At 44.5% G+C, this 13,081-nt stretch overlaps 1 protein-coding gene across 6 annotated transcripts in view; it reads right to left on the bottom strand.

The window, feature by feature from the left end:
- Positions 1 to 13,081, bottom strand: part of LOC134538825 (gamma-aminobutyric acid receptor subunit beta) — a 299,365-nt gene that overhangs the window by 159,588 nt on the left and 126,696 nt on the right. For all 6 annotated transcript variants that reach the window (XM_063380386.1, XM_063380343.1, XM_063380352.1 and 3 more), the window contains exon 2: positions 3,682 to 3,779. In XM_063380386.1, coding sequence (XP_063236456.1) covers positions 3,682 to 3,779 — 98 coding nt within the window. The remainder of the gene's footprint in view (positions 1 to 3,681; positions 3,780 to 13,081) is intronic.

The raw sequence follows: 13,081 nt of genomic DNA, 5'->3' as shown, positions 1-13,081 counted from the left end.
AAGTTAAAAAAAAGTTTATTATATAAATATATTATGATAATTTCATAATTGATTTAAGTTCTTGGTTCATTTCCTGGTGGTTGCCCCTGCCAAAAATAATAAGACAGGTCCTAAATCATTGATGTCTTCAATTAGACTGACCCCACACCACTGCTATCAAGGCATATATTATTATTTCCATATTATGTATTTGTGGCCATTATGTATCCAACATATTTTACCATCTGCTAGAGCTAGCTGCCTCCATATTAAATTATTTTTTACCCACTAGAGTGCAGTAGCGTCCATCATCAGATCATCGTACCATCAGCCATTGATCAGCCAATTTGGCAACTAATTTGAAATTCTGTAATTATTAACCTAAAAAATCAGACAAATTAACAAAACTCATTAATAATTTATTTATTAATAAATTGATTGATTCATTTGATTACTGTCCTTGATTATATTCACAAGGATGCAGTTGTAAAAAAATAATGAAATAATGGCGGACATTAATATATACAGAATCAATAAATATGTGAACAGATAAATTTTTAATGATTTTTTGATTTTTCTTTCTTCAAGTTTAATAATTACGAAATTTAAAAATGGCATTTAATATGGCCGACAAGATGGCGGGTCGTATGACGTTCTGTTAATAAATATTACTGCACTCTAGTAGGCAAAATATAAATCAATATGGAGGTAGCGGGCTCTAGCAGACGATAAATAATGGCGCATCCTAGATGGCACCCATGTGATCATAATCTGGAAGTTTCATATGCCTTGATAAACATGGGGGTTGGGGATGTGGTCAGTCTGATTGACGACATGAATGAGGAAGGATCTGTCACCATTATTTTTTGTAAGTACATTCATGGTGAATTAAACCAAGAAATGAATTCGAATAAATACATTTTAGAAACAAATAATAATAATTATTTTTTACTTTTTACTGGTCAAAAATTTAATATTTAAAGGTTTATGGTTGTGGTCAAGTCCCAGAGGCTTGAGTTCTTGCCATTTTAGGGAAATAAAGCCTTGGCGAGTAAATGTTAGCATCTGTTAGGAGAATTACTTTTTTTTTTAAAGGTAAAAATTTGGATTTTTTCCCATTAAAATGAGTACTTTTCTTTCGAAATAGGAAATGTTTGTGTCTTTTTTTTAGGAATTTTGAGGAAATTTGAGCCCATGATGACTGCCGTGACGTCACAATCTAAGATGGCCTTCGTTTCCTCGGCTCCTCAGTCTGAAGCCTGGCCCAGGCAGAAGTTTCTGTACTACTGATGCTAATATTTGCAATATAACTTTAAGTATTATGGTTATTGGCAATATTTAAATAATATATATATATTTTTAGTATTAAATGCAAGCAATGTAAGACACTGTTATCAAATTTATTTATATGCATCGAAACAATCTAAATAAATTAACTTAGCTTTACCATGAAACAACAATGTTTTAAATTGAACATTACATTAGTGAAAAGAAGAAGAATAATTTTTTGTTTTTAGTACTTGACTCAAATTCCTACACAAGATTTGACAGTTATAATTACAAGTGCATCTGTTTATTTTTGAGTTATTATAGACGCAGGTTTTTGTCAAAATTAGTAAATACGTTTTTTTTTAATTCAGTGCCTGATATAATTTACTGGCGACTAATGACCAATCACTTTCTGCTTTGAAAGTCGGGGACACGAACTGGTTCAGTATGTTATAACCTCACGACGAGCCACCGGTGCTGCATACGTCACGCGGATTCGACTTTCGTTTGGGAAACAGGTCGGTCATTGTTCAACACCCATGCTCACTGCCTCGCGGGTCACCTTCGCCTAGTCAGGGGCACATCTGTGTCGGTGAGGCTGGATGTTAAGTGCGACGCTCGCCGGTGCTCCTAGCGCGGTGTCTCCTCCGAACTGGCGCGCAGTCTTCTCGTTGTGCATCGGTCAACTGTGAAATTTGAGCGGTGACCGTAACATTATATGGCGTAGAAATGAAGATAAAGGTGAAATGAAAGTCTGTTAACTGCTTTAAAGGGAAGGTACCGTTTGTTTTATGCCTAAAATTCACTCTGAAAACACGCGTTTAAGCCACTTGAAGTCTTATAAAAATACAGTTAAAAAAACTTATTACAGGAACTAAACTACCTCAGCGAATTCTTAAATGATTTTCGTAAACAGACCCCACTTCGATATCTTGAGCTCTGGTGCTCCTCTTCTGGACATCAGTCATAACTTCAAATCATGTACTTCGGCTGAAGGTCTTAGCCGTGTATGAATTTTTTCCACTGCTTCTCTGGACAATGTAGCCACCCTGAAGATGGAAGTTACAATGGCTACCCAAACGTTCGTGAGTACTTCATCACTGACACAAAATTCAGGCCATCATAATAACACATTTATACTTTTAAAGCTCAAAACGTTTTTTTATGTGAATGATGGACGTACTTTTGCTAATAGGCCGATGTTAACTGCCTACTCCGACAGAAAATGAGAAAAAGCCCAATTAAAAATATTAAAATATTTTAAATGAAAGACGCTGCAGGGAAAAAAAACGCACTCGCAGTCAGAGATGAGATAGTTTGCTTTTAGCTGCAGGCAAGAGTGTTGCTGTATCAACCATGTCCTTGCAACCACATACCTTCATGTGAAAGGCAAAAAAACACTTGACCCTCGCAGATGTAACTAGTGTGAAGTCCCACTTGCCCCGCCTTGGCGTGGAGTTCACTTGCCATTAACATTTGTTCCGTACGCATAAATAAATATTTCTCATGGCATCAAGTGATATGTCCCAAGATATATGAGTACTCCGCAAACAAATATAAAATTGTACAACTTTGAATAATCAAGTGAGGTTTAGTTTGAATATAAACTGACCAAATGCTGCAGTTACCAGAACGTATAAACAGTGGTTTTATAGACTTCAATCACATTGCCGTTAGTTAAAAATTTAAATCATGTTCGATATATTCTTTCTTATTGTGTTCATGGCTATCGTTGTGATACCGTTTCACAAAATCTGCCCTTCCCCCCACTATTTTTTCATATCGTGGAAGGCAGAACAAAACCATTGCAAAATAGAAAAATATAAAGCACATAACGTAAATCTTGATTAATTATAGACAGGGGGTAAAAGTCCAGTGGACTAGGTACTCCATAGCAGAAACAATTCAAAGGGACTCTGGGATGCACTTAATATAGTGCATTCTCAGGGGCTCAAGCAAACAAGGAAGAAAAAAAATTGATTTCAATCAACGCCACGTTGCCTGGAGTCACTTCCTTCATGTTCGAAAAAAAAGGAAAGGTTTCACACGTGCTATTGCGGCAAAAGAGCGGGGTTTATGCTATGTTTATTTTTACATGTTTTCAACCTGTAAGATCTGAAAGTGTTATTAAAGAATTCGTGACAGACTTTTTATTTTTCATTTTCAACGGAATTATTCTATCATTAAAACACATTTCATACGAACTTACAGCCTAGTATTCGGTTCTGGCGTTGCTGATAATTAAGATTACTAAGTGCAGCACCACGCAACTGTTTGTTGGTTTGTGTCGACGCCTCGGGGAGACCTTGGAGCTAGACGCAGGCGGTTTAGGGCCAACTGCAGGGCCACGTGTCGCCGCGAGCGAGCCAGTAGCGGCCAACAAGGACTGTCACCTCTCCCCCAACCACCCAGCCCCGACGCCGCAGTACTCACCTCCGTAGTTGGGTCTTATTCTTTTGTCGTAGCTGACGCTGAACGAGTCGAGGATGGCCGAGATGTTGACATCCCCGAACATGCTTCCGCCGCCGGGCCTGCAACCCCACACACAGAGCCGTCAGCATCGGCAAACACTTTGTAGCGCCAGCGCTCCTGCCTCGCTGCCTAGGAGATCGTCCGCAGGACTATCCCTACTGCAGACATTCCTAGGCAGGCTGTCCTTGGGAGTAGCAGTGGCACCCAAGCTCAAATCCCAAAAAGTCTTCAATTGAAATATGAATAAAAACTTTCCCGCACTCTCACAATATTGCAGTGAATCATTCCTTCATCTCTAGCAAGGAATGTTTATCACTGTCTCGTTTTCATCCAGTTTGTTTGAAAAAAAAATTAAATGTCGAGTTAATGCGCATGCATGAATAAAATTTTCCTGCAGTCAAAATCTGAGAATAAATGGGCGTGTGTACGTTTTGTGTACGCAAGTTAGAAATTATACTTACTTGGAATAATAAAAAAAACTAACTTTAATTTTGCATGAAAATAATTTAGTAGAAATAAAAATAAGGTTTGGAGTGATATAATAAATACTGTTGGTAAAGGATAAATTCAATCAAATTGATTTTTTAAATAAAAATTCAGTATTCAATATTAATATATACACATGTAAAATTAATTACTTAATTGAGTAAATTAAACAGATACATTTTAGTTAACAATGAAAATCAATAAATATGTTGAATGTTTATTCTAATTTTAAAATTTAAATTATTTATTAAATAATAATGTAATAATTTATAATGCAAATTAATTATTCATATGAAAGGATAAACTCACTTAAATAAATACACTTGGGAACACACTTGAAAACGTTTATTAACACAATTTGTACAACTAATATTCTCAAAAAAGTTTTTAATTATATGGAGCAGTATTCAATACCAATCACTAAAGTATTATGATTGAAAACGTATATATATATATAGTTAGAAGCCATTTTTAATCCTCTCAATTTTTGTTGCATGTTGCGCGCACATCTTAAAAATTAATTCTCATAATTTTTTCTTAACGCGCCTGAAGAAGAATAACATAACCTCAATTCTATAAATACACTTGAAAAACTTATAAACGCAATTAATATCACTTATATTCAAAATAAATAAATGGTTTAAATGGTATGAACCTTTATTCAATATCAAACAGTAAAAGTTTAAAATTCATAAACCCATTCATAATTTCTATTTGTATGCAGCTTTTTTCATCCTGTGAAAATTTCGTTGCATGGTGCACGCGCATCGCAAAAATCCACTCTCATATTTTTTTCATAACGCAGTTTTTTACCATCAAAATTAGATATATCCTTAGAGCTATCTCAATGTTTGGGAAGTGTCCTGCACATCCCTGTTCATGATAAGATTGTACTTACATGAAAAGTTCAGTGCTGAAATATTTTGGCTTCTCGTCAGTGAATATATTTGTAAATGTTACAAACTGACACAGTTCATCGATAAATTTAATATCCAAGTCATCTGAATAAGACCGGACGAGTTGCTCTGCTGCGGCCTTAAGCTCGTCTGAAGACGGTTCTTTCAGATGGCTAAAAAAGCTAAGTTAGCTTTATATATCTTTATATACTTGACATTGGTCAAGAGAAAAGATAAACTGATCTATAACAGGCAAGAAAGTTTCTGTTCTGTATTTTTCAGAAAGGCTGAGTTGGAATTCTTCTGTATGACCATAAACCAATGGGTTAAGACGCACATTTCGGCGCTAGTGTCAAGTTTTCGTCTGAACATACTCTGTTGAACCAGACAGCTATTCGCCTTGCCTCTCATCAGTTTCAAAGGAGTCACGCTTTGATGCGACATATATTTTTAATCTGGTCAGTGATGTCACAGCAGTATTTAGAACGAGTTTTTCATGTTGTAGATTTTTACTAGTAGTATCTGTTCTTTGCAGGATATCATTCCAGAAGGTGGTGTAGATACCAATTTCAAGCTGATTCATCTGTGTTAACAGCCCTTCTGCTTCACACCACACACAACCTTTTTCTTCGATGTCATCAGCAAACAGTTTCAGTACTTCCTTAATCTGCTGATATTCATGCTTTAGTGCCTTAGTTGCATCAGCTCTGCAGGACTAACACTTTGTTGTGATATGTTTGAGAGTCAATGCTGAGTCATTATTTTTCAAAACCTCAGTCAGAAGCTGATGCCAATACGCCGAAACTGGGAAGAAGATGAAGAGCTTTTCAAGGAAGTCAAAAGAAGTACAGAACTCGAGCAGCTTTCTACAGCATTTTTAGCAACCAGATTTAGAGAATGTGCAATACTATAAATCCAGGATGCAAGATTGTTCTTCTCTCTCACTTTGACATGTAGACCATTATAATTTTCACTCATTGCGCACTCATTGTCATAACTTTGACTGCGGGAGTTTCCCAGGTCTAGGTAATGTGTCTTTGAAAATTCCACTAAGCCGTTGAACATGTCTTGAGCACCATGGCCTTTGTTTGCCATAAATGTTAAAAAGCGTTCCACGGGGCCATATTTCTTCATTAAACTTCAGTATAAGGGTTAGTTGGTAATATGGGTTGCATCGGGTATGGAATACAAAGAGATGGAGTAGTATTTAGATTTTTTTACTCGAGAAATAATTTCTCCGAGGACTTATACACCCATTACATTTAAATTCTTCCACTATTGTAGATGGCAGGTAGTTCGTGTGACCTTTGCGGAGATTAGCTTGAGTTTCGATTGCTGTGCAAGAAATTCGTCGTACTGGGCGGTGAGTTCAAGAATACCCAGAAAGTTCCCATTTTTAGGTGTTGACCTGAGCCGGGAGCCAGGAGAGGCCTCGTTATTTTTGAAGTAATCGCCGCGGGACGACTGCATTTTGTTTTTGAACTGAGCTCTTCCCCTCCCATTCAGGGTTACTTCTCCCTCCCTACCCCTCTTGATTCAGTTCCTTCACCTGCGCGCATGCTTACTAGTGATATCGTAGATTTGGTTTTAAGGGCAATATGGCATATTTCTTCTTCGTCGTCGAGCTCTTGAAGCTACAGGAATTAGGAAGATAAACTTAAAGTGAGGTTGATTATTTTCGTTGGGATAGAGAGCAGGATAGGTCTCTTGTAACCTTTTTGAGTGGGATAAGCTCTATTCGCCTTAATTCTTTAGTGTTTGAATTGTAATTGCTTGCTTATGAAGGTTCAGAAGCCTTTTAGTTTATGATGTTACTACACTTTTTTCGTGACAGTCCGGGGTTCACTGTAGAGTATTGGCGTGCTTGACGATAGTATAGCCTGTATACTAGTCCTTTGTGTCACAATGTTGATAATGTTGGATTTAGCATTCGCAGTCTGGTAATGTTTAAATTCTAAGACAAGTGATTAAATCATTTGATGTTAGTCATAGCTTGGACAGGTTCATCAACAGGCAGTCGATGTCAAATTTAATTTAAGAGATTTAGCGAGGTTTGGGATCTATATCGAATTATGTCAGATGTACGATGTACACAGCGGATCTACTTTAATCTTGACCTTGAACTTGTGTTCAGTTTTGAAAAACTGGCAGTTACTCTTTTTGTGGCACTATGTGAGAGATCTTGTAACGATAACTTCAATGTTCTCTTGTTTGCAGATAAGTCAGTTTAAGAAACATGTGTGGCCAACTAGGCATTAGAGGTTTTACATGGCGTTGTGAACCATAATAATTTCAATAATTAATTGTGTTTCATGATACTTGTGGCATTAGTAATTGTGTTATACAGCTTTGTCAATCAGGCATTGTAACAAATAAAAGGTTCTGCCTAAAATTTGATTGTTCTTTAAATGCCACAAACGAATTTCCAATCTTTCACATGCATAGGATATGAACTACTTGAATTTGTTTCAACATAATTTAAATAAGTAACCAAGGCAGTGGGATCACGTGGTCACGTGCTGATAGTTACAGACCGCCCATGACTTTGTATACGTTCTTATGAATGTTTCCAATCACAGAATCCATTAGACAAAAGCTGAGAAGACTCAAGCAGTTTAATTTAAGCACATCAATCTGCACAGGAAGCAGTAAACACATCCATTAGAGGGAGAGAAGAACAACTAATTCCTCGTTATGACGATGGAAAAGCTCAAGTGTGCTCATTCTTGGAATATTTCAGTCCTTTCTAAGTTTCTGAACCGAGTGTGCAATGAACAAACTTTCATCACAGTGTTGGATAGTTGATACACCCCTTTTCAGCCAGGAATCCCACATCTATTCCGAAATGATGGATAGCCAAGTCCAATGTCATTGCCCCCTGGTGGGCCCTCAGTTTCTACATAAGATGTGCCAGTATCAGCCACATTTTCTATATGTTTTTCAATTGGATCCATTACTACTTCTGTCTTTGTTTGCCAGTATCAACAACCATTAACACTGAAGCATTGTCAGGTTGATCAAGTTCTGGAAAGTCATAACTCCTTTCCTTTCCGGAACTTGTCTTGATTGAACAGTGAAGAAGTGATCGTATTTTCTTATTTTTAACCATCTCTTATTCTGATTTCATTGTTGCTTCTTTTGCCTTACATATTTTAGAAGCCCCAATTTCCCAAATTCTTGTGTCATGTCTGTGACTATCTTCTTTACGATTGTCCATGCTGGTAATCTAAAAGTAACAAGATGACCTTGTCAACCCTTTAAGTCATTAAAGGGGATTAAAGATTAAAATATTTTTTTATAGGTTGTCCCATAATTTAAAATTAGATATGCTACTTACTTACATTAAAACCTAATAACAAAAAAAAACAGCTTAATTAAATATTACAATTTCAATATGGTGGTCATTGTTATACATTGACGTCGTACCTCCGTGCCTCTGGGTTAAAGCCCGGATCACAGCCCTGTCCGCAGCGCGCCGCGGCTTTGGAAATGACGTCACTTCCGCTCCGTGCGTGCGAGAGCAGTGCGCCGGCGTCCTGGTCTCCAGTCCCGTGCGAGCCACCTTCGAGGCTAGACGCGGTCGCGAGACGCTCCATAAACTCGCCGCTATTATCGCTTTTGGATTCTGTTCTATAGTGTGTATAATCTCTTTTTTATAGTTTTCTTTACCGTGTGCGTGAGTGTTGTTTTGTATCTGGCGTGTCCGCGGGCCAAAACACGTGGACTAACACAACTAGCCTGCACCGCACATTTCTCCAGCGCGCGACGTCCCTCGGCAGCTACACGGGCCGGACGGTCCACCCCTGCCTCCCCGCAGGAGGCTGCTCTACGCGAGAGAGCTGGCGCCGGGCAACACTAGAAAACGGCCGAGCGACGTCCGCCACGTCTCCACGCATTCTACGGAGGCGGGTACGCGACATTTGGCGCCCGTATGTGTGGCGAACTGCAAGTCCACAGGAGAGCGCGTGCAGTGCGGGAAAAGAGTGTACAGTGAGTGATCAGACAGCGTGAAAATCCACCTGGGACAATGGATGGATTCACTTATTCACCTAGACAGTACTTCTGATCTCATCAACGCGAGGACGCAACCATTCCTTTCCCACGTTTTCAACACCTATCAGTTTCACGGTTCAGCTGATAACGCATCGCCGTCTCCCGTCCCGCAACCGGATTAAATTTCCCGTCGATTCACCACCACCCCCCTCCAACGGGATAACGCACCGTGGTACCCCCTCCTTTTTCACCCTTTCGCCGTTCTGCCATCGGTGATCTTCGTGGCGCGCCGGCGGTGTTCGGGCGGGCGCGGTGATAGCCTGCGCGGGCAGGCTGCGCAGACGGAGCGGCCACGTGGGCCCCGTGTTTGTAAACAATGCTGCCGCGCGGGTTGACAGTTACGTGCGCGACGTGTCAGCTACCGAAAGGCATGGACCTGGTGACAGGAGAGTAACAGTGTCGGAACACGTGTACGTGCGCGCCACCGAGGCGCAGTGAGGTGAAGACAGAAACTGCTGAGGGTGTGTTGTTATGGGACAGGGATACATCATCAGAGCAGATGCATAGGGTAGCCCCGAACACAGCGAGTGCCGTGTACCGGGAAAAAGGGGGATGTGATGAGTGTAGAGGCTGCTCGGGCAACCGCGTCGGGTCGATGTTACCGAACCAGAATCCACCGTCGCCGAACCTAATTGACTGGGACACACCTACGAACTCGGCAGCGCCGCCAGTCGCGTACGCTGTGCGGGTTGCCACAGGGGCTGGGCGTATAGTGCTGCCAGAGTTTAGCGGGCTCGTGCACGAAGACCCACGGGAGTTTGTGCGGTGGTGTGAGAGGCGCATGTTACAGTGCAGTGTGCCGGTAGAGGAGTGGACCCAGCGCACAAGCGAACAGTTGCGTGGTCGAGCTCGTGAGTGGTGGACTCTGTGGGGGCGATACGATATGCAGTGGCGGGAGTTCTCCACGCGTCTCATGCAGCGATTTGATGACCGCCAGGCAGTCTTGAGCTGCAAGGCCCGTTTCTACGGCGAGGCGCAGAGGGACACGGAATCGGTGGAGAGATTCCTGGCGGGCAAGTTGCAGCTATATCGTCGCATAGCCCCAGGGGAAGCGCCGGAGCAAGCGTTGCCGGACGTGACCGCGTTAGTGCGGGAAGAATTACAACCCTTCCTCAGGCCGTATTGCAACGGGTCTGTTGAAGAATATGTGCGACAGGCCGTAGCCACGGAGGGCAACCTGCAGCGCCTTCTGGGGCGACGGATAACTATGACCACTCCCGGACGAGAGCCCAGACACGAGTACAGAGCGCCCGCTATCCCAGAGGGAGACATGCAGCTCGAACGTCCACGGCAGATGGTAGCACGGGCAATCGAAGGCCCACCGAGTGGCAGACGACAGACCACCGCACCAGAGTGGCGGAACGCGGGGAATCGGCGGGACGGAGGCCGACCACCCCAGTGTCGCCTTGGATGCCCGCAGGACACGTTCCATTGGCACCAGGACTGCCCAAGACAACAACAAAAACAACAACAACAACTGGCGGGAAACGGGCAGCAGGGGGTGTAGGACCAACAGTTCTGCCCCCCACACCACCTAACCTCCTTCCCGAAGCCACGGCCGAGACACGCATAACACTGGGACAGCTCACTACCCCAGACGACCGGCTGATGCGGGTACCCGTCACTCTGAACGGGAGACCGACGGCTGCTCTGGTAGATACAGGTGCGAGCCACGTGTTCGTGGCCCAACACTTGGTGCCGCCAGCGGACGTCACACCGAGACGCTGTGCACTGCGTCTGGCCACGAGCACCGGAGTCGGGACAGCCATCGGGGACGCCATCATAACGGTGAGTGTGAGGGAGCTGGTTACCCAGACGGCAGCAGTTGTAGTAGAGGGACTCAGGGAGGACCTAGTGCTGGGACAGCCTTGGTTGGTAGAGCATGACACAGTGATAGCGCCGGCCTCTGGGCTAGTGAATGTTGGCAAACATGAGCGCCTGGCAGTGTATGCACTAGGTAGAGCACCACCTCCCCCGAGAGAGCCCACGAAGTTAGAAGTTGTGGACAATGATGTACCCCCAGAGTATCAGGATGCATTCAGGCGGCTCATAAGGGAAAGGCAGAGCATCTTTGCCACTGCCGACCCACTCAGGCGCACAACGGTGACAGAACACCGAATCCCCACTATGCACGACCAACCAGTGTATGAGGCCCCCAGGGGATATGGTTTCCGCGAGCAACGGGTGATACGTGAGCAAGTGCACGAAATGTTGCGAGATGGTGTCATTGAACCCTCCAACAGCGCATACAACTCACGCATCGTCCTAGCTGCCAAGAAGGATGGGACCATGCGCTTCTGTGTGGACTTCCGTCCCCTGAATAGTGTCACCATTAGTTCTCCACCACCGCAGATCAGTGTGGACGAGGCCTTGGCAGGCCTGGGCAATGCACGAGTGTTCACGACCCTTGACTTACGTTCGGGGTATTGGCAGGTGCCAATACACCCAGGTGACAGAGAAAAGACTGCGTTCACGGTGCCCCATGGTAGACGATTTCAGTTCTGTGCCATGCCCTTCGGGCTCAAGTGCGCGCCGGCCACATTTCAAGCTATGATGGCCCGCGTACTGGAAGGGTACATTGGCCAGTTCGTGACAGCCTACCTCGACGACGTGATTGTGTACTCCAAGACCTGGGAGGACCATGTGCAGCACCTGTCCCTGGTCCTGGAGCGGCTCCAGATGCACCACTTGACCTGTGCCACACAGAAGTGTCACATTGGACGGAGAGAGGTGGAGTTTTTGGGGCATGTGGTGGATGCTGAGGGAAATCGTCCGCACCCGATGCACCTGGCGAAAATTGCAGAAGCTGAACCCCCTAGAACCCGCAAGCAGTTGCAGAAGCTCTTGGGCCTCGCCAACTGGCTGCGGAACTATATCCCGCAGTTCTCCACGCTCACTGCCCCTCTGACAGATATTTTGTCACCACGACAGCGCTACCACTGGACACCGGCTGCACAGCAGGCGCTGGACAGCTTGAAGGCGGCTTTTCTCCGATGCCACACTCTGTCACGGATAAACCCCGAGAGGACGCTGTACGTGCAGACGGATGCGAGCGCCGAGGGGGTGGGCGCGGTGCTATATCAACGAGACGAAAATGGGGACAGGTGCATAATCGACTACGCCAGTGCCAAGTTCGGCCGTGCGGAACGGAATTACCACAGCAATGAACAGGAGTGCCTGGCTGTGGTATGGGCACTAAAGAAATACCGTCCCCACCTCGAGGGTAGGCAATTTGTATTGCGCACGGACAACCAATGCCTCACATGGTTGCGGACCCTCCAGGGGCGGAAAAGCAAACTCGTGAGGTGGGCGCTGTTTCTACAGTCGTTCGACTTCGTTATGGAGCACGTTCCAGGAGTAGAAAACGAGCTGCCGGATGCCCTGTCACGGGACCCTGAGGAGGGATCGTGCCTGAAGGACGAGGTATCTTGGGACGAGATACTGCCACCTGGCCGTGAGACGGATCACCACCACCCAAGGGACCCAACCTGCCGCCTGCTTGCTCTAGGTGTAGACGACGACCCGCCTCCTGCGGACATGGTCGAGCTGAAACGTCGGGTGCACGATGCCCAACGCACCTCTCAGGATGCTGAGCGCAGACGCGCGAAGCAAATAGCGGAACCATGTGAGACCTGGACTACGAGGGACGGTGTGCTCTACATACGAGGACTGGGACCCGATCAGGAGTGGCGCACCTATGTCCCACCGGAGGCACGTGAAGCGGTGTTGCGCTTTATGCATGATCACGACCTGGCCGGACACCCTGGGGCAGACCAAACACGGCGGGCAGTCGGTCAGCACTACCACTGGCCCGGCATGGCCCGGGACGTGCGGGAGTACGTGAGGACTTGTGAGATGTGTCAAGAGCGGAAAGCGCGGCGGAGCGACGGGATGGAGCAACAACAGCCTCGCATTCCCACTACCCC

This window comes from Bacillus rossius, chromosome 1 (assembly GCF_032445375.1).
Source record: "Bacillus rossius redtenbacheri isolate Brsri chromosome 1, Brsri_v3, whole genome shotgun sequence".
Taxonomy (NCBI): Eukaryota; Metazoa; Arthropoda; class Insecta; order Phasmatodea; family Bacillidae; genus Bacillus; species Bacillus rossius.
Note: the sequence above shows the minus strand (reverse complement) of the source record. Positions and strands in the feature narration are given on the sequence as shown.